Below are 22,769 nucleotides of genomic sequence, written 5' to 3'. Positions count from 1 at the left end.
CCAGGAGCTGTGTCGGGGCAATGTGCAAGGGCACTGAGGAGCTCTCATTCTGTAAATGGGGCATTATACGATTCACTGCGGCATGTAGTGAATGAGAGGACATTCCCTTCCAGCCGCCGTTTGAGTGTGCAAAAGGCTGGGGGTAATTCTCTGACGCAGAGGCTAGAGCAAAGTGCTCAGAAAAATGCTCGGCAATCGCATTTGCGTCGGTACAAAACTCACCATTTATGGTAACACTGGGGACAGCTGTTGGGGCCTGGTACCCGAAAAGACATTTGATCTTTGCCCAGACTTGGGAAGGTGACATGTGGCACCCAATGGTGGAGACGTATCTCTCCCAACACGCCTTCTTCTGTTGTGTGATACGGTAGCGAACATGGGCACGGAGCCGTTTAAAGGCTATGAGGTGCTCCAGGGAAAGGTGCTGCCTATGCCGCCGTAGAGCTTGCCAACACACCTCAATTGCTTCAGCGACTTCCGGCGACCACCAAGGGTCTGCCTTACACCTCGAGCACCCTAAAGAGCGAGGGATCACGTTCTGCTGCAGAAACAATTGTGCTAGTCACCTTCTCAGCCATCACATCGAAGTTATCATGTGGGGAAGATTCAGTGGTGGAAGCAGAGGTGAAAGTTCCCCAGTCCACCTTGTTCAAAGCCCATCTGGGCAGGTGCCCAGGTGCTCTTTAAGATCATTTGTAGATGATGGTTGGTTGGTTGGTTTAAAGGTGGAAGAAGGGACAAAACTACGATGTCATCGGTCCCTTGTTCCTAATAAAACAATGCCACAAGTGTGAGAATAAAATGGACAAAACATATAACACAAAACAGAGAGAAAGGAAAAGCCACAAGAACAAAGGGACAGCAACGGACACTAAAAGGAACAAAAGAGGACAAGAAAACAACAGAGAGATGCTAGAAACAGAAGAGAGGAAAACATTAAACGAGATTATAGTGGCTGGCCAAGCACGAGAATAAAAAGGGAAAGCCAGCCACTCTGCAACACATTAAAACCTCCACCCTAAAAGCACTAGGGTGGAGGACACAGAGGGACAAAGAACATGCGCTAAAACCTACATAGAAGGATAAAATCCACTCTCACAGATAAAAAGTAAAACTAAAGCTGCTGTGGAGGCATTGTCGCCCAACACCGAAGGGAGGGTGCTGGGAAAGTTAAAAGTCTGCTGCAGAGTGGCTAAAAGTGGGCAGTCCAGCAAGAGGTGGATGACTGTCATTTGAGAGCCACAGCAACACTGAGGTGGGTCCTCATGCCGGAGTAGGTAACCATGCATTAGCCATGTATGGCCAATGGGGAGCCAGCAGAGGTCAACAGATTCCCTGTGAGAGGCCTGCATGGTAGACTTCCACACATTCATAGTCTCCGTAACGACACGCAGTTCGTTGTGCTTGATGTTATACCATTTCATCTCCCAAAGCCGGAAGACCCTGCGGTGTAAGACAGACTGCAGGTCAACTTCGGAGATTCCTATCTCCAGAAGCAGTTTCCGCGTCACCTGTTTGGCCAGCCTGTCAGCAAGGTCATTGCCAGGGCTACTGACGTGTCCTGGGGTACACACAAACACCACGGAATGGCGGGACTGTTCCAGGGCATAGATGGACTCCAGAATGGACGCTACCAGAGGATGGTGAGGGTAGCACTGGTTGATGGCTTGTAGGCTGCTCAATGAATCAGTACACAGGAGAAATGACTCGCCAGGGTCATGATATGGCTGCCAGCTCTGCAGCGAAAACACTGCAGCCAACTGGCAAGGAGTGCTGCTCAACATGTCCTCCATGAACCTATGCAAAGCCTACATGACCAACAGCCACTGAGTCATCGGTGTGAACTGCTTCAGAGCCCCGGAACACGTCAAGAATCGAGAGAAAGTGACAGTGGAGAGTGGCGGGGTTAACGGAGTCCTTAGGGTCATGCAAAAGGTCCAGATGAAGCTGCGACCGAGGTGTACACCATGGAGGCATACGTGAACAGACTGCAAGTAGAGTTGGTAAAGGGAAGGACTCCAGTTCAGAGAGAAGAGACCGCACGCGAACTGCAATCATTAGCCCCGATCTGGGCCGCCGATGCAGGAGATGGACTGCCGCGGGCGGGAAAATGAGACGGTAATTCGGATGCTCCGGGGAACTACGAATGTGTGCTGCGTAACTGGCGAGCACTCGCACACATCTGCTCTGCAGTGGAGGGACACCAACCTCCACCAGTACGCTGGTCACCAAACTCGTCCTAAAAGTTCCTGTTGCTAATCGAAACCCACAGTGGTGCACAGGGTTGAGTAAATGTAATGCTGAAGGCACTGCTGAACCAAAACCACCCTCCCATAGTCAATTCACTTTGGACAAGGGTTCTGTAGAGCTGCAGCAGCGTACAGCGATCTGCACCCCAATTGATGTAGCTCAGGGAACAGAGAGCATTGAGGTGCTGCCAGCACTTCTGCTTAGGCTGACAAAGATGAGAGAGTTAAGTCAATCGAGCGTCGAAAACCAGTCCTAGGAATTGATATGTCTCTACTACAGTGAGTTGATCGTCATTAAGGTAAAGTGCGGGTTCCGGATGAATGGTACGACACCGACAGAAGTGCATGACACATGACTTTGGGGTTGAAAACTGGAAGCTGTGGGCTAGAGCCGATGACAGTGCCTCAGTGCCTTGTGGATGGCTCCCTGGAGGTGCCGCTCAGCAACAACAGTACTGGAGAAGCAGTACGAAATGCAGAAGTCGTCTGCATACAGAGAAGGTGAGATGGAGGCCCGACAGCTGCTGCTACACTGTTAATGGCCACTAAAAACAGAGACACACCTGCGGTACTCCATTCTCCTGGATATTGATACAACTATGGGAGACACAAAGCTGGACATGGAATGTACGGAGTGACAGGTAGTTTTGGATAAAAATCGGGAGTGGTCCACAGAGACCCCACTCATACAATGTGGCAAGGATACAATGTTGCCAAGCCATGTTGTATGCTTTACATAAGTCAAAAAACACCGCAATCAGGTGTTGCCATCTGGTAAAGGCTGTTCGGATGGCAGACTCTACAGACACAAGATTATCAGTGGTAGAGCTGCCCTGACATGGAGCCAGCAAGCCATGTGACTCCAGGACCCAACCCAACTGTTGACATACCATACCTTCCAGCAGCTTACAAAGAACGTTGGTGAGGCTGATGGGCCAATAGCTATCCACATCAAGTGGGTTTTTACCAGGTTTGAGCACCGGAATGATGGTGCTCTCCCACCATTGCAATGGAAAGATGCCATCGAACCAGAGTCGGTTGAAGACGACGACAAGATGTCGCTTGTAGCCAGATGAGAGATGTTTAATCGTCTGGCTGTGGATGCGATCAGGCCCAGGAGCTGTGTCGGGGCAATGTGCAAGGGCACTGAGGAGCTCTCATTCTGTAAATGGGGCATTATACGATTCACTGCGGCATGTAGTGAATGAGAGGACATTCCCTTCCAGCCGCCGTTTGAGTGTGCAAAAGGCTGGGGGTAATTCTCTGACGCAGAGGCTAGAGCAAAGTGCTCAGAAAAATGCTCGGCAATCGCATTTGCGTCGGTACAAAACTCACCATTTATGGTAACACTGGGGACAGCTGTTGGGGCCTGGTACCCGAAAAGACATTTGATCTTTGCCCAGACTTGGGAAGGTGACATGTGGCACCCAATGGTGGAGACGTATCTCTCCCAACACGCCTTCTTCTGTTGTGTGATACGGTAGCGAACATGGGCACGGAGCCGTTTAAAGGCTATGAGGTGCTCCAGGGAAAGGTGCTGCCTATGCCGCCGTAGAGCTTGCCAACACTCCTCAATTGCTTCAGCGACTTCCGGCGACCACCAAGGGTCTGCCTTACACCTCGAGCACCCTAAAGAGCGAGGGATCACGTTCTGCTGCAGAAACAATTGTGCTAGTCACCTTCTCAGCCATCACATCGAAGTTATCATGTGGGGAAGATTCAGTGGTGGAAGCAGAGGTGAAAGTTCCCCAGTCCACCTTGTTCAAAGCCCATCTGGGCAGGTGCCCGTGTGCCTATGCTGGAGCAGTGACAGGAAGATGGGGAAGTGGTCACTACCACACAGGTCATCACGTGCTCTCCAGTGGATAGATGGGAGAAGGCCTGGGCTGCAAATTGATAAATCAGTGGCTGAGGAACTACCATGAGCCACACTGAAATGTGTGGCAGCCCCAGTATTTAAGAGACAGAGGTCGAATTGCGAAAGTAAAGTTTCGACATCTCTGCCTCGGCCAGTAAGCATGGTACCACCCCACTAGGGGTTATGGGAATTAAAATCTCCCAGAAGTAGGAAAGGTTTAGGGAGTTAATCAATTAGTGCAACTAATACATTCAGGGGTACTGCACCATCTGGAGGAAGATATACACTGCAGACAGTTATTTCCTGTGTCTTCCTTATTCTGACATCCACAGCTTCAAGAGGGGTTTGAAGGGGAACATGTTCACTACAAACCGAGTTTAGGACATAAACGCAAACTCCATCTGACACTCGATTATAGTCGCTACGGTTCCTGTAATATCCCTTGCAGCAGCAGAGGGCAGGGGTCCGCATTGTTGGGAACCAGGTTTCCTGGAGGGCAGTGCAGATAGCAGGTGTAAAGCTCAACAGTTGCCGTAGCTCAGCCAAGCGATGGAAAAAACTGCCGTAATTCCACTGGAGGATGACACTGTGAGACTGGGAAGGCATGGAACATTCAATGAGGCAGTTTACGCCTCAGAGTCACCTGCTTCCACCGATTTATTGCCTGACCAGTCTATATCCATTGCGTCTGATGGTCTGGCAAGATCTAGGTGCTCAGCGGACGCCAAAATCTCCACCCCATCCTCAGTCGCAAAGCTTGTAGGTAGCGGAGGTGTGGGTGCTACCGCAATTTCCTTGGTCTTAGGAGTATTCTTTCTGGATTTCTCTCACTAGTTCTTGGGTTTCCCTGGCTAGGAGGACTTCACTGGCTCAGTCTCTGGGACTGAGGATGAGTGTGAAGCCCTACGACCAGCTGCTTTTGGGCTCTTCAGCCACTGGCGGGTGTAGTCTTTCCAACTAGAAGAAACCTGAGAAGGGAGTGAACCTAGGGACCCCTTCCTAGTGAGAGATGCTGAAGAAGACTTACGCTTCTCTGGCTTAGAAGTGGGGGACGGATGCCCTGATGGTTAGGGGGGTGTCGCTCTCGAAGTAGGTGGTGCAGGAGCAACAGGAGGGGAAATGCCCCCCACCATCAAGGGGGCGGGTGTAGTCTTCCGTCTCTGAGAGGTGACCTGGGTTGGTGGAGCTGATAGCACCAGAACTGTTGTAGCGGCAGTTAAGACAATGTCATACGCACAGGATGCAGGTGTTCAAATTTTCGCTTAGCCTCAGTGTAGGTCAGTCTGTCCAGTGTCTCGTACTCCATGATTTTCCTTTCTTTCTGGAGAATCCTGCAGTCAGGCGAGCAAGGTGAATGGTGCTCTCTGAAGTTGACACAGATGGGATGCAGGGCACGTGGAGTATTGGGATGTGATAGTCGTCCGCAATCTTGGCATGTGATGCTGGAAGTACAGAGGGAAGACATATGGCCAAACTTCCAGCACTTAAAGCACTGCATCGAGGAGGGATATTGGGCTTTACATCACACCGGTAGACCACCACCTTGACCTTCTCAGGCAATGTATCACCCTCAAAGGCCAAGATGAAGGCACCGGTGTCAACCTGACTATCCTTCAGACCCTGGTGGACACGCTAGACAAAATGTACACCTCACTGCTCTAAATCGGCGCACAACTCATCGTTGGACTGCAAAAGAAGGTCTATGTGAAATATGATACCCTGGACCATATTTAAACTCTTATGGGGTATGATGGTTACAGAAGCATCCCCCAGCTTGTCACAAGTGAGTAACTCCCGTGACTGGGCAGAGGATGCTGTTTTGATCTAGACTGACCCAGATCTCATTTCGGACAAGCACTCCACCTCCCCAAACTTGTCCTCTAAATGCTCAACAAAAAACCGAGACTTCACCGTCATGAAAGATTGCCCATCAGCTCTCGAACATACAAGGTACCGGGGCAAATAAGATCCACTGCCATCCTTGGCCTGACGTTCCTCCCATGGTGTGGCAAGGAAGGAGAACGATTTGGGGCCGTACTTCTGTGTGTTGAATTGAGCTCATGATCACTTAGAGACTGTTGGTGTTTCACCACCAGCAAGAGATGATGAACTATGCTTCATTGCGGGGATGGGCATCTACCCCTTGGCATACGTGGGGAGTTAACGGCACAGGCATCAGCAGAGCGATCCCTGTGTGGTTAGAGGGCTACAACCAACAGGTACATGGCGGCCACACCACAACGGACTAACTACCGTGCTGGATATCGAGTGCAAAGAACCCCATGGTCATCGTGACGCAGAAATCAACACTGCATACTGCATGGTGGAAAATGCTCCCAGGAAGGTGTCCTCACTCAAGAGATGGAGAATGGGCAGGACTGCAATGCGACGACGAGAAAGTGGGCTAAAGATCTTAATGCACGATGGACACAATGCACCTCGTAAGGTGCCCTTGCCCAATTGGCTCGCTTTTCGGGAAAATTTTGAAGAATGGAGGTCAAACCCTACAGGGGACCATCACATAATGGGCGAAACATGTGAAACTCCTTTTAGTCACCTCATACGACAGGCAGGAACACCTCAGGCCTATTCTAGCCCCCGGACCCACAGGGGGGTGTAAATGATGCAGTTGTCTAGTAAGTAGCAACACCAGAAGACAACAGTGATTTGCAAAATGACCTACAGAAGACTGATGTATGCTGCAGTCTGTAGTAGGTGACCCCGAGTGTAAATAAATGTAACATACTGCTCGTACATATCAAAAGGAAATTACTACTATACAACTACAAAACTGATGATAAATTGTTGGAAACAGCATATACTGTAAAATATTTAGAAGTAATTATCCAGAGTGACCTTAAGTGGACTGACCACATAAAACAAACGGTAGGAAAAGCAGATGCCAGAAAGATTCACATGAAAATGTTAAAGAAATATAACCCATTTGTAAAATAAGTGGCTTGGAAAACACTTGTTTGACCAATTCCTGAGTACTGTTCATCAATTTTGGACCCTTCCATGGTAATACTGATAGAAAAGATACAGAAGATCCAACAAAGAATGGTACATTTTGTCATGGGATCCTTAGTTGGTGTGATAGCATTACAGAGATGCTCAACAAACTCCAGTGGCAGATGCCATAAAAGAGGCATTGTGCATTATGGAGAGGTTTAGTATTCAAATTCCAAGAGAGTACTTTCCAAGAAGAGTTGGACAAGATATTACTTCCTCCCACATCTCGTGAAATGACCATTATGAAAAAATTTGAGAAATTAGAGCTAATACAAAGGCTTACCAACAATCATTCTTCCCGCATGTCACTCACATTAGTTGCTGATACTGGAAGTACCATCCACCATGCACCATCAAGTTCTTGCAAAGTACTGAAGTAGATGTAGATGACAGGTGTCATGAAAAACCACTTACAGATTACTGTCTTGTGCACCCTCAATAGTCACAAGTAGTCACCTCTGTATTTCAAATGAGACCCTCTGGTCGACAAATCAAGTGCACACAGATTTCACTCAACACTACTTAACAGGATCCTCTGCAAGTCACCTAACACTGGAACTCTTGTGCCTACCCAGACCTAGCTGAGAGAGTAGTCCATGTTTCCTTGTGAGGCAAATTGGCAACAACCTACCTCTCAACCAGAGATGAGCACAATTCAACCATATTTTGCTCTGCAAAGTGCCTTGATAGCAGAGCCATCTGAGGTGCACCACGTGTCATGACAGTTCTCCACCACATCCCAAGACAATCACTTTAACATGGCCAGCATGTCATCAAATATTCAACCCACAGCCAGCTAATCCTGCACCTGCACACAGCAAGCACACTGCCTATCCATCTTACTAGTTTTGTACAGTTTACAAGAAGCCCTGGTTTCCCTATGAAGCTGGTTATGAATATGCAAAACTGCTTGCTCCCCCCAAGACCTGAGGCTGATGCATTTTAAGATATTCAGTGCCTTCTGGGTTCTGGCACCGTAGACGTGATTCTGTTTATAGCTATGGCAAAGAGGGTAACAGTTAAAACACTGCCCCATGGGACACTATTCTCCTGCTCAAAATGATCTGACAGTGTGTCTCCAAATCGGGACCTAAAAACACTGCATGAAGATGGGGAAGAGGCCACGAAAGCCTCACTGATGGAGTTACGGGAGACTACTGCATCTCCAAGTAATAGCAAACATCTTACCGATAGCAAAGAATATGCTGAGACAGTGATGTTTATGTAACAAAGCCTGCTGAACCTGCCGAATAGCTGCCTCTAACCGGATCAGGTTGTCAACAGTGGACTGAAATCTCTGGAATCCGCACTGAGATTGGCTAAGGAGTTGCCTGGTCTTTAACAAATAGAGCAGATGACATTTATCATTTGCTCCAGGGTCTTTCCTACACAGCTCCTTAAGGCTACACATGTGCGGTTCATTCCTGGTTTGAGGAGAGGTATCAATATTGCCTCTCTCCATGACTTGAGAAACTGGCCTGTATGCCATATCAAATAAAACATTCAAGAAGGATTCCCTTTGATGCTACTGGCAAATGTCGAAGCATACCGTACCAGATATGGTCGTGACCAAGTGTAGTATCATGAGTCTCAGATAGTGTCAATTTCAGCTCCCACGAGAGAAAGGGCAGTTTTAATACTCAGAATTATGGGATCTGAAGTCCAATTTGCCCTTCTCTGCAACTGCACAGTAGCGGCAAAATGTTAGATCTTGGCCAGAATCAGCAGTAGTCACTACAAAATTCTCCGCCATCATATTAGCGATGTCTCCAGACACCGTTTCGAGACACCTGTTTCAGTACTGCTGCTATTGGTAAATGACTGTATTTACTGTAAATCCTATGGATGACTTCCTATACTTTTGTAGAACAAGTGGAATGCTTGCCACGACCTTTTTTTGCTCTCTCTAATTACATGTCAAACACTGGCTCTCGTGACTCTACAGGCTGTGAGGGTGTCTGCTATTGGGCGGCATTTAAGCTGTCAAAGAGCCGCATGTCTGTTCCAGATTGCTAATTGGCTCTCAACATTCCACCAAGGTACAGGTTGCCTCCTACGAGGACCAAAGACTGTGGAATGGATAACTCAGTGGCACGATGGATTACTCGTGTGATGTGGTCTACTCATTTCTGTACACTGTCACACTGCTCAATGCTGAACAGCCTTCAGTTAGCCTTGCTGATCATCCATTTTGGTAGCTTCTGTTCAAACAATCCACCATTCAGTATGTGGACTCACAGTGGAAACTGGTCGCTGGAATGAATGTCATCAGTTGCTTCCCACTGTGCTGAGTCTGCAAGGGCTGGAGAGCAGAAAGAGATGTCGACGACTGAGGACGACCCATTAGCAGCCAAGAAATGAGTGGGACTGCCTGTGTTGAGGATGCACAGCACCCGATACATCGTGAGGTCCTCCAAGATTCGACCCCTGGGGCAAGAATGGTTCGAACCCTAAACTATATTATCAGCCTTGAAATCACCCAATAGGAGAAACGGCCAGGTGGAGTTGTGCCTCCGAGAGCCTCATAGTCTATTGCAACATGTGGAGGTAAATATAGCAGGAAGCAAATAGTGACATTGTGAGTCCCATGGAAAGCAATGGCTGTTACTTAAAGGTCAGTAACCAAGGAGATAACAGAGGAGTGGTGTGTGTTATTGACAAACACAGCAACCCTCCCTTGGCTCTTTCCCCAGTCAGGTTATCCTTTCAATGGAGGACACAGCCCTGTAGCATAGGGGTCTCAGTGGCATTGAAATGTGTTTCTTGCAAACACAAGCATGGGGTGCATTCTTTTGTTAGAAGTTTCCGTTCCTCCACATATGTCCTAAACCCATTAATGTTCCACCTATCATGCATCCCAAGGGGGTAGCACTTTCATGACATCAACATCATCGGACTGTGTACTTCCCGTCTCCGTCAGTGGGCAATTCTTCACCTTTGACTATTTTTTGGTCTGAGGGGGCTTTCGAACAACTGTGGAAGTATGAGTGGCAGAACTGGACCGAATCAATCTTTGGAGGGGTAGATAGTTCCGCAACACTGACAACCACAGCCTTTTCTGAAGTTCTGGGGGGGAGGGACAGGCTTCAAAATAATTGCTGTAGAACAAGTGCATTGAAAAATGCAGATACTATTACTGGCACTAGAAACATCTATTTGTGTAGCAGCATTGGCTTTCTGGACTTGCTGTTTCAGAAGAGAAGCAAAGGAGGCAGCAAATATGGGGGACTGCATGGCCTTGTATATCTTTTTGGCTTCACCATATGGAATCCATTTTATTGTTTTGATCCGTGTGTCTTCCATTTTTCAAGGAAGGGACCCTACTCTGGATAGGCTGAGCCCCAGAGCAATTCACGCACTTTGGAAGAGATGAACATCCGATTCCTTCATGGACGATCTTACCCCATTTGCCACAAGTGGCTTCTCCATTACAGCCAAGACTGGTGTGACCAAAGCACTGGCATTTAAAACAGCACTTTGAGTTGGGGATGTAGGGCTGCATGCTTAATTGAAGGAAACCTGTCTTAATATGCCCCAGGAATTCTGTGCTATTAAAAAGAGTTGGATGTGATCAGATCACCTTCAATGCTTTTCATGATATTCTGCATGCCTACAATGCCTTCTTGGGCCCACTCAACTTTCAGGTCTCTTTTGGGGATGTCCACAAGACCTCTTCATATCGCAACACCTTTACTGTAGCTTAAGGTGATATGGAGCTCAGTCTCAATGGCGTATTCCCCAAGAACTTTGGCCGTCTGCAGGTTTGTCACTTGTTGAGAACTTGAGGTTTCGACCAACAGCATCCCATTTTGCAACTGCTAAACAGATTTTAACATACCTGCAACCCCCTCTAAATCTTTTGTATGTAAAAAGATGAGACTTTTTCGGAGCTCCCCCCTTTCCTTTTAACTACCAAAAGTACATTTTGATTAGCAGCATGTCTTCCATTACTGCAAATATTAGAATTCTGAAAGACTTCCGAGTTGGGTGAACTGGCTACATGAGCCCTCTTATTGGATTGGGTGTTTGTACTTTTCAGCAGCCCACCATTTTCTGCTGGGAGGAGGAAGAGAAAATTTTGGAGGATCCATCTCGGTCCCATGAGCAGCTAGAGAAATACAAGTCCCTCTACACACAGCCCTGCGTGCCTACGTAAGCCTCATACAAGTGAAGTGTGGCAGGTTCCCCAAAGGCATCTCATCAATGCGCAGCACACTTTGAGATTAAGGGATTTTTACTATCCTCGTGACCCCGGCAGTCAAGCAAAGATCCTCGTTCCCTGTGACACACAATGCTCCACCACCACATCGCATGGTGGTCAATGAAGCATGCCCAGAGCTTACAGTAACTGAGGACTGGCAGCACTTACCAGTCCTCAGCTCAGGAATCCTGGGCTCGCCAAAACCATACCCAGCAAATGAAAGCTGAGCCCCTAAGGGTTGCAGCAGTTGTTACCAAAGCAGACAGCCCCATCTATCAAACATCTTTCTAGCATAGAGGATTCAAACTCCGATGACAGGCGCCCACTTCAAAAGCAATTCTCAATGATTGAGCTGCAGAGAACTTTCTACCTCTGGTAAACATACTACCCTGACCGAGATAATATCCACTACAATATGCCATCATTTCTGTCATATTAAGGACAATACCTACTCCATATTTACCATAAAATGTTGTCGAAACATTACAACACAGTGCACCCAAATTACTCAAACCCAGGAAAAATCTTGGTTTGGTGGTATTGTACCGATCAGTAACATGACTATGATGTCCCTCCAAAGTTTCGGAAAGAATGGTCAAATCTGGTTAGAATTGTGGTTTAAATACCATACCCTAGGAATCACATGGGTTTTCACAAAGGAAAAAGTACTGAAAATGATTTTTCTTCCATGGGGGACCACAGTCATATAGAATTTTTTGCCATTTGACTATAGACTGTTCATTTATTTCACATGATCATGTTTTTGGCTTTAAGCCATTCTCAAGTGCATGTTGAACAAAAAATTAATAAAGTATACATGTCATACTGTGCAGGGCACAGGACCAAGAACTTATTATGTAGGCCTATTTGAAAACATCACTCACATGTTACAATATACCTGACCTGTCTACATGCTATGTCATTATCGAAAAAACATATTTGTGGTCTTATAGACTAGTTGTTGTATTACAGGATCTGAGTACATACTGAATATACATGTCTTAACATCACATGATGCACAGATGCGATGAATTTAGGTCACATAAATGTACCAATTTCAATATGGCTTATTGTGTGTTAATGGTTATTCATGGCACATGATGTAAGCCATATTATGTACCTTCGATATAGACTCATATCCTGTAATGCAACAACTAGGCTATAAGACCAGAAATGTGTTCTTTCAATGATGACATGTCACATATTATAAAATTTAAGTAATGTTCTCAGATATGTAAGACTTCTTGTTCCTATGCCCTGCACTGTATGGTATGTTCACTTTATTAATTTTCAGTTCAACGTGGTTAGTTACATAGAGCTATACTTCAGCTGAAACAGACCCCAAGCTTTGTTTCTGGCCAAAATAGTGCCTATGATAACATAGAACTGCTAGTGCTAACCATAAAACTAAAGGAACAATGCATACCCCAAACATCTGCAGAACACATGTTATCTTTTTTCTCTGACCAGTTTCTACTTGTAGCACATAAAGGACATGCGATAGGACCACAAACTACAAAGCATGGGGTTGCTGCAAGAATTTGTTTTGGCACCCCTTCCATTTCATATCTACACCACTGACCTACATGGTATATATCCAGGAAAACATGAAAGTTTTGCCGTACGCATAAAATATATGTATTTACATGGAAATTATATCCCTAGAAGACTGCAAGTCACAACTGACAAACTCAAGAAGTGGCTCACAAGCAATGGACTGGACACATCCACGCTAAATCAAACGCAGTGTTGTTTTTTAGGCACAGAGCAAATCTGTCAGCAATAATAGTACTAGATCTGTACCACTCCCCTTCCAAGATGGTAGTCAAAAGCCTGGTACTCTTCATCGACCATAAGCTAAACTGGAATACACACACAAAATATGTGGCTAATAAATGTAAGATGGCTGTCCACATAATTAGTGCTACGACAGCACTTGGGAGGGGCTGGAATGTTGGCACAGCACCAACACTTTACTGTATGATGCAACATCCAATTATTGATTGTTGGAGTGGTCATTATTGATCTGCAACTGAAACTGACAGTTACCTGAACAGAATTAATAAATGCCAATATAAAGCACCAAGAGCTTCTTTGGGAGCAATGCTCTCCACCCCTACCAATGCACTCTTGGTTGACGCACATGAACCTCCAACTCATCTATAAGCACAAGAAACTCCAACTCGTCTATGCCAGCATTATCTCTGCAACAAATTTCTTCTTAAGAATCAATATGAATCCAACAATCAAACTGATCACCTCAAATGTAATTATACAGGCCTTAACTGGGTGCTTCTGGATCACTACAACTCTCCCTCCTCTTGTCCAAGTGTATCCAAGGAGATGTAAAAGAAGGACATTAGAGTACCTAGACCAAAGAGTTTTAGCACCCCACTCTCAGTGAAATTGCCTAAGGTGAACATAACAACTGGCATTACCTCTGACAATGAGGCTCACTTTAACAATATAACTTTGGCACAGTTTTTAAGACAGCATCCAGAGGCAATATGTATCAGTAATAATGGCTCCAAAACCAGTGACTCTTTTTGAAGCATGTATTGCACATCATGTTTGCAGAAGTTTGGACTATTCACATTATCAGAAGAGGCAAGTAGCAGGACTGCAGAACTTCTTGTGGTACTAGAAGCAATTTGTTTCTGCTCATGGACAACAGTATCTCTGTACTTCTACTCAGTGACTCTTTACCTGCTCTAACAGTACTTACAAATTTTAGCACCTGTTTGACTGGAAACCTCACTGTACACAACATTATCGTACTGTTGGAACTGATGCATGAAGAGGGCCATTTCATTAATTTCACTTGGATGAAATCAAACTGTTGGGTTACTAACAATGAAGATGTCGTCCACTTAGTGGGGGGGGGGGGGGGGGGGGGAGAATTAGCTGCTGTGACAAGGCATACCACCTGCCCTGCAAGACCAAGTAGGGATTATCAATACGCCATAAACAGATGCATGATGGAAGACTGGCAATGGGATTGGGAAGAAATAAAAAGATAAAGCCAAGATGTATGCAATAATTCACCTATTGGTCCCCTATTCCATGAAATCTCACAAATTCAATGCCTAGGCAACTCTCCTCTCTAATAGCCAGGTCTGTCTAAGTATGTGTTCTACCTACAATATGCGTATGAGTGCAAACAAACAAATCCCTGTATATGAACTGGCTGCAAGGTGTAAGCTAAAGGCCAATAAATTCAATTAAAAAAGTTAAATAAGAAATCTCAATGCTGAGTAAGTTCCTGGGCACTGTATATTTTTGTACTGCAGTCGTGATCCAAAAACTGGACATGGGACAGTAGTATGGAGTGTCACCAAACGTGTTCTTCATTTGGATTCCTAAAACCAAACTAGAAACTGAATTTGTGCACTGAACTGCCTGATTGGCTAACTTCAATGCTAATTAACTCTGAAATGACGCAACATATAGAATTTATTCCTTAACTATGCTACAGAAGAATGCTGAAGATTAGATGGGTTGATCACATAACTAATGAGGAGGTATTGAATAGAATTGGGGAGAAGAGGAGCTTGTGGCACAACTTGACTAGAAGGGATCGGTTGGTAGGACATGTTCTGAGACATCAAGGGATCACCAATTTGGTATTGGAGGGCAGCGTGGAGGGTAAAAATCATAGAGGGAGACCAAGAGATGAAAACACTAAGCAGATTCAGAAGGACGTAGGCTGCAGTAGGTACTGGAAGATGATTAGATTAGATTAGATTAGATTTACTTTCATTCCAATTGATCCGTAGTGAGGAGGTCCTCCAGGATGTGGAACATGTCAGAAAAACAACAATACATGACAAATATTTACAACTAAAACAAATAAGCTAATGTACCATTCCACAGGTCCCAAGTGGAATGACCGTCATTTTTTAATGAACACTAAGAGTCATTTTACAAATACTAATGCACTGAATTTAAAATAAAAAAGAAGCTTGCACAGGATAGAGTAGCATGGAGAGCTGTATCAAACCAGTCTCAGGACTGAAGACCACAACAAGAACATTATTTCTCAGTTCAACCTAATCTGTAACACCCTTACAAGCTTTTCAGACTGTTTCTGAGTTTCTGAACACACTGTGTGTGTATGTAGAGAGAGAGAGAGAGAGAGAGAGAGAGAGAGAGAGAGAGAGAGAGAGAGAGAGAGAGAGCGGGAGGGAGGGAGGGAGGAAGAAAATCATTCAACTTGAAAATGAAGTGACACGTAACAGACTAACTCACAGAAAGAAAGAAGTCACCTCTTGACTGTAGTACAAAATAGCAGCTTACAGCCCGTCACAAAAAAGACAAATGTATTAGCTGAACCATACAGAAACATTAATTATCATTAGTTAGGTACTACTGTCTGACCCTAGAATAGTGGGTATTAAAGCAATAACTGAATCACAAAAAGTTATTAAACTAGTTATCTCTCTAATTTTGTGTTATTACCACAATATGCTGGCGGTGCTCATCTAAGCGTTGTTCTTTCCTCTTTGTTGCTTGAAGTTCTTCTTGCTGTACCTGGTGCCATATTTGATGTTCTCCTAATAATGCCCTCGCCTGCACCTCCTTCTCTATACATTCTCGCCGCAACTCCATTTCCTTTTGACTCAAACTTGCTAAAGTATTCATTTTCTGAAGGCGTGGCTTTACTGCATCCTGAAATTAAGATATGCTGATCTAGAGTACATTAGGATCCAATGTATAAGGGGAAGGTGTTAGTAGGAGGGAAGATATGACACTACCAGCATAGTACTATAATTGTTTGGTCAAGTGCTTGGCACATTCCGCAATGTCTTTCAACATCCTGTCATTTTTGTCTCCTCCGTTTCAGCCATTTGAGGCAAGGGAAGCAAGCCTCATTGGATTTTCTGAACACCATCTTTGTGAGTATGTAGCAGAGAATAAAATGGCAGGTAGGCTGTACCCAAGTCTATATCATCATAGTTTGTGGCAAATTTTAAATAACAGCTCTGATATGTTGATTGCATTACAAAAAGAGCTTTGAGTAATTTGAAGTAGAAGGTTTATTAAATTTTGAAGGCAAGAACTCTTAAGTCTGACTAACATTGATGACAAGTTCATTACCTGAAGCCCAAGCTCAGATGGAACAAGGATATTAGGGAAAGTAGCCACGCTCTTTTTCAAAAGAATCATCATAGCATTCATATTATGTAGTTTAGAGAATAGAGGGGGACAACAACCACAACAATCAAGAACAATCATGAAAACTGAAATATGAATGGTTAGGCAATAAATCAAGTTCCCTTTATGTCATTACCCATCTGACATTAACTGCTGGATACAGTTATTCTCCAGATTTCATCAGACATTATTGTCAATGATCAAATAAATTAGAAGATGTTTGGGTAAACAAATTTTGAAGTTAGTATGCTGCCTGGAAAAGAAATTCAAGTTTATACTCACACTGAAAATTAAAAGTTACACATTTTGCATATTTTAGGTAAAACTGCAAGTGACATTGCAAATAATGGACAACAAACAGAAGACAACTAATAACTGCTGCATGCCCCAACCACCAAGGAGTAATCAAGCAGGCCACAAAATGTGATTGCTGTTTCTGGGGAGAAGGACAAAAAAAAAATTTAGTTGTCAGAACTGAGAAGTTAATATATATTGTGATAATTTTTGAGATCAGGTGGCAATGTTGCATTCATTTGCAGATTAGATGTAAGCAAGCTGTCTACAATCACTTCAACATTAGAAGTAGATATCAAACCTCATGGACGTGTTATGTTCGTATTTTGATTTGACAATATTTATGGTGCCCATGTGATATAATGTAAATAATCCCAATATGATTCGGACTTCTTTCTTAAGCTTACTACAGATTACTTTCTTGGGTCAAATGAATCTACCGATGTCAAATATGTCATGTAACATCCCGATGGTGTGGTGTGAGACAACGATAAAAAAGAATGGAACATTGAAAATCTCTTTTTTTTTCTCTTTTTTGCATACATACAATGTTTGGAATGTTGGCTGTGATGAAAGGCTAATCTGTAATATAACCTGAGATCTAAGTAAGTTTGAAAAGTGACAATTAGGTTGCAAGTTGGAAAAACAGTACTGAACAGTCTTCTCGAAACAAACAGTATATTTCTCATTGAACTTGACTGCTCCTGCTGCATTTTTTCTGGGACACTGTCTAAACAATAACTTTTATCCTTCCAAAATCTGAGTACCTAGTCCATTTAAAACTAATAATTAAACCAATAAACTGTAAAAATTTTGTATTTATAATACCGATATTTGAAAATTATGAAATAATTTGCAATTTTCAGATTTATGTTTCACAACATCCCGTTACAACCCTCTAATGCGTAACGACGTGCAACTCTGTACAGTCTACCCAACAAGTATCGTATTTATCTTTACTCAGGATCATGAACGCTGTCTTGCAATTTGCAATCTCCAATATATTTGCCTTTGCATCACTTTGATCTAGGCCTACCCGTTGAAGTGTGCATCAAAGATTATAAATGCTTGGGACAACTTTTGTTTGTACCTATGGTACTCTGTTCCCAGCAACTTACTTTGGCAATTATTTCTTAATTCTTTCACAGCTAGAATACCTTACCTATTAAATATCATCCATGTGTCTGTTGTTTTGCAACATGAACACAACTAATACCAATGCACGCACTTAGGAAACTTTTCAGTGGACTGAATGAATAGCAGCATTTCAAAACATAAACATCCAGAATCTTTCTTGTTAGCTTGCTAAGCTACTACTTTACGATATATTAAGTTCTACAATCATAATTCACAAAGACCTTTTTATTTTCATCAAAACTGCCTGAATATGACTTGAAAAGACCTACAAGGAGAATCTTTAAATAAAACAAAGTTTTCTTTCCTTACCAGAACGGCTTTCCATCTTTGTTGCTCCAAAAGATAGTTGTTTATTTTCAAGGTACGTGTTGTCAAATCATCCACATCAGTGTTAAAAGTTGAACTGTTCATGGTAGTTTGCTTATGTTTTTCAGGGCTCTTGTCCTTAGGCGAATCTTCTATTTCTGAAGTGTCCGTTTCATGTTCAATTCCGACACCATTCCTGTACGAGTTAGGACCAATTGTGATGGTGTCAATATCCTTACTGAGCTCTGCCGCTTTGTGAATAACAGAATGTCGAAATTTTTCGAGCTCCATGGCAGAGTCTTCCGCTTTCTGCAAGCAAGATAACATGGAATCATAAACAGTAAGCATGTGCAAATAAGAGTGGTATATTGACATAAAATCCCAAACGAATTACTTGCGACGAGTAAAATTTAAAACTCCTATTTCGTGGTACTGGCATTTAATGACAATATTACTGTCACAAACAATTCAAATTTTATTTCTGTCAATTCGTCAAAGTACAACACATCCTTGTTATGAAAAGTGAAGTTTAAAGGTCTAATTGTAATAACATCACCAAGGTACTACGGAGTAATGGCATGCCTCACACAAATTTACAAATTCATCTAATAGGCAAAACGAATCGTCACGATGTCAAAACTCATAGTCTGTAGTCACTACCACTCATTTATTTTTGTTGATGTTTCAAAATAACGAGTGAAATCACCGCCAGTCAAAGTTAACATGCTACAGTGCATTATATTAAGAATCTTTGGTCAAAGACTTCATACTTTGAAGTAGTACAAAAACCAGTGCTGATAACTGTGTTGAAAAGATAGATTTTTTTCCAGAATGTAGAGCTGAAAGCGAAATGGAATATTAAAATTAAGGTTCTCTTTATTTAATAATTAGTAACAAAATAAGCAAATTAATTTTTTTTTGTTTGTAATACGTTTAGTAAGAACTATCACAGAGTTTTGAAGGACGTTATTGAGATACACAATGACAAAATAGTTATGCAAGAACAATAAAGTTACCGGTATTTGGCATAATGTCATCACTCTGCTTTCCAGGAGATGCGAAAGTTGCCCCTGACAGAAATGTTGATTTAAAGAACACACATCTTGTTATTAACATATTAATTACGATAGACGCAAAAATTACTTTTTCCGTTTGTATTCTTGTTTCCATAAAAAGAGGAAGGGAAACTTTTGGTTAAATGTTACACAGTAGTGGCAGTCTTTTTTTTCGTTATAAGTATCTTTGGCTAAGATGGTACTAGAGAAGCCAGCCAATCAGAATCATTCGGTTTCGAGGTTTCGAACACACGTGCAGTCGGCGAAAACCTATAGCACGGAGTGATTATGGCTCTTGGTTCCCAAGTCGAAACAGCGGCGGAAAATGGAATTGATGAACCCAGCAGAAACGCTGTTAACAGTAAAAAAGAAGATACTGACTCGAGTTCTTCGGCGTCTCACAAAGGTCAGTCAAAGTTTAATTATCCGTAGCCGCAGACGACGTACAGCGGCAACCTTGATGATGTAACTGAGTATTTTACGCATCGAATTCTGTTTTGACGCTAAGGTTTTACTCATGTTGCGGTTTAGTTTTAAATAAATGAATAATCAGTATATTGTGAGATGTAAAAGCCATTAATCAAGGTGGGTGAAATCTATCAGGATAAGCAAATGAAAATTTGCACCAAAGCTGGACTTGTATATTATTGCCCAATCTTAACTGAGGCATTAATGTTTGTTTATTTCTCCTCGTTCTGCTTTCTTAGAGGTTATTTTGCCGCATTAGTCTAATAGTTTCAGTACTACAATGTAGAAACAAAGAAGGTATATTGATGTGAGATTGTTGTTAATATCTCCATCCTAACTGCGTTAATATGTGTAATTTACACCTTATCACGTGATATCAAAAGTGCCCCAACCCAGTACATAGAACTAAAGCCATAATTACCGTATCTGATATGCCAGAGAGGATGTATGGCCAAAACTTTAACCGATGATCCGCTAGTATCAGTTCAAATAACTAGTTCTGGCCCAGTACGATGCCGCAGTTGTTTTCTTTTTTTGTACGTTGGTTCAAAAAATGCTGGCTCAAGCTGTTTTGATCTACAAACTTTTCCTTCGGCGGAATGCATTAACGAAAAATTACGGAAAGGAGATCGCCTCGTATATTGTTTAGTCAAACTTCCTTTCGTCAGGAGTAACATTGTAGCTTGGAGGACGAGTTAGTTTAAAAACTGAAGAGATGCTGTGTGCCTGTAGTAATAATTGCATAGAGCGTCCTTTCCGTTTATGAAACACTTTATTTTAGCGTCATTTGTGAATTGCGGCTATCTACTGGATTACGTAACGAAGTACCGTCGGTTCGCTCGCTTGGGAGTGTGTACGGAAGTCTCTGTGGAACAGTTTCAGCCACTTTGTGCAGTTGCGGTTATCGAATTGCGGTCTTTCCGCCTGTGCCCTACACGGAGGACACAGCGAGATTTCTGGCTTTGCGCCAAAGATCGTGACGACAACTGTGTCGCGCATGCGCCGAGTGCCCTGCGATCGAAGTCCACGGGCTGGCCGCTATATTGTTACACAGCGGTGTGATTATACAAGTACCTCTCGCAACCTCTTCTGTCCGTCATTTAGCCTGCTGACGGCAGAGTGTGTGTTTGGGTGTCCCAAAACGAATGTGTTGGGCGAAAGGGCACGAGTTAATCGAAATGTAACACGTTCTGTTTAAAACTGCGTTCAAGTAGTGGAGTGATTCTTTGCTGCGAATTTTGTTGTGTACGGTACCTTACGAACACGGTGTTTGGAAGTGATTTATTCGTTGCTGTGTTGAGTGTTGGAGATATCAGCAATAATGAAGTTATAAAAGAATATTTCATTTCAAATTAATTACAAAGATGAGTCTAGCACGACTGAGCGCAAGTGCCCCTCGCCGTAAATTCTGAATTTCAGTGTTCACTTTCGTTACCCACAACTGTTCTGTCCTTGCTTAACGGTTAGTAGATTTGTGTGCGACTGGACTAATGCTCTCGGCTTCGCAGTTCGTCTACATACAATTGTAGTACGAAATACAGCGACACACTCTTAACTGACGTGATAGTTTATAGAGACAAACTTGATTTTAACACATTTAGTCGTCTTCTATTACATTTCTTATGTAGTCTTTCTAAACAAATTTGCAGAGTTGGTATGAACAGTCGTGTAAAAAATGTCATGTTTTTGGTTTTTTAGGGAGCACTAAGCCACTGTTTTGGTAATGGGATGGTTTCTACGTTTATTGTATTAAGGGTAATGTTTGTTAGTCAAATTTACGTGCTTAGTACAAACATTGCTATAACTATCGGTAACGCATGAATGAATGCTTCACTTGAGCAACAATAAGGAAGAGCAATTGATTAAACTTTTCAGAGGATATCTCTGGCGGCGAATTATTGGAAACAGTCCCATCAGTTGTCTTTTTTCTGACATGTAAGACCCTGTATATGAGAGTTTCGTATGTCCGCCGATGGACAAATAGCACTAGACACATCTCCCTATTGTTAGTGGTATATTTTTCTTTATTGTATCCATTGACCATGAATGAGTTGTGTGTACATGTTTTGATGTATCAATTCTGTATATCTTGGGAGCTGTTCTCTGTCGTCGGACTCACATGTAAGTTTGAATTTTTGACGACCTAGTGAAATTATCAACAAACATTGTAGGGGAGAATTTCAGAGGTGAAAGGAAGTGCTTGGTTACTGCTGAATTCATCTCATAAAATTCGAAGAGTGATAAAACATCTCGAAATGAAGACCCATTTATTGTACTTTCTCAAAATAATTCCCTCTTCACTCAGTACGTAAGTGTGTGTGTGTGTGTGTGTGTGTGTGTGTGTGTGTGTGTGTGTGTGTTTGAAAAAAAAAAAAACAAATATTCTGACGCTGTTTCAACCAGTATCTGTATATTTTATGTAATTATGTGTTGACTTCATGGCGTAAGGTAACGGGCGATAAATTATATTAAGAGAATTTTGCGCCTATAGCAGCTAAATGATTAGAACAAATCTGTATCCATGGTGTTGGGGGGCGAGATCTCGATTATGTAAGAATAGTTTTAATCCCGTTGCGACCCAAGGCACGTATTGTTATGTGCACCGATTTCCAGGTTCAGCTGCCAGTAAAAAAAAAGGTGCCAGAGATTCAACACACTTTCTTGATAAGATGCGATTTTCATGTTACAACAAATGGTACTTTTCACGCTTTCACTCTGTGTACTTTCTTGTCCAGGAAGTCGGCATGTAGGTATTAATTTCTTCTTCAATAAAATACAAGCTGTGCGAATTCTGTACCATTTCTCTGCACGAAAACCCTTTGTCATTCGAACCACCTCACAGATCAGAGTTAGCTTCATCACGTAATGCTGATGTGAAGAATAGTGACTTGTAGCCACATGCAGCCCGATGGCTTCATCTGTTTGGTGATGTCAACACCTCTCATCCTCCAATTTTTTCCGGCTGCGGTAATATTTTCATCACTGATGAAAGTGTTCACCCAGAACGGGATACGCCCGTAATGTTCGTTAAACTC

General features: G+C 43.1%; 2 protein-coding genes across 2 annotated transcripts in view; one reads left to right on the top strand and one right to left on the bottom strand.

Annotated features, from left to right (window-relative positions):
- LOC126190432 (mRNA export factor Gle1-like) overlaps positions 1-18,928 on the bottom strand; it is a 114,736-nt gene extending 95,808 nt beyond the window's left edge. Inside the window, exons 1-3 of the mRNA XM_049931021.1 lie at positions 18,606-18,928; positions 18,215-18,520; positions 15,779-15,988 (exon numbers count right to left, since the gene is read on the bottom strand). Coding sequence (XP_049786978.1) covers positions 15,779-15,988; positions 18,215-18,520; positions 18,606-18,650 — 561 coding nt within the window. The 5' untranslated portion in view covers positions 18,651-18,928. The remainder of the gene's footprint in view (positions 1-15,778; positions 15,989-18,214; positions 18,521-18,605) is intronic.
- Positions 18,929-19,512: 584 nt separating this feature from the next.
- Positions 19,513-22,769, top strand: part of LOC126190416 (clustered mitochondria protein homolog) — a 352,064-nt gene continuing 348,807 nt past the window's right edge. The window contains 1 exon segment of the mRNA XM_049931019.1: positions 19,513-19,672. Coding sequence (XP_049786976.1) covers positions 19,555-19,672 — 118 coding nt within the window. The 5' untranslated portion in view covers positions 19,513-19,554.

Source organism: Schistocerca cancellata, chromosome 1 (assembly GCF_023864275.1).
Source record: "Schistocerca cancellata isolate TAMUIC-IGC-003103 chromosome 1, iqSchCanc2.1, whole genome shotgun sequence".
Classification (NCBI taxonomy): domain Eukaryota; kingdom Metazoa; phylum Arthropoda; class Insecta; order Orthoptera; family Acrididae; genus Schistocerca; species Schistocerca cancellata.
This window is presented reverse-complemented; position numbering and strand designations above follow the sequence as displayed.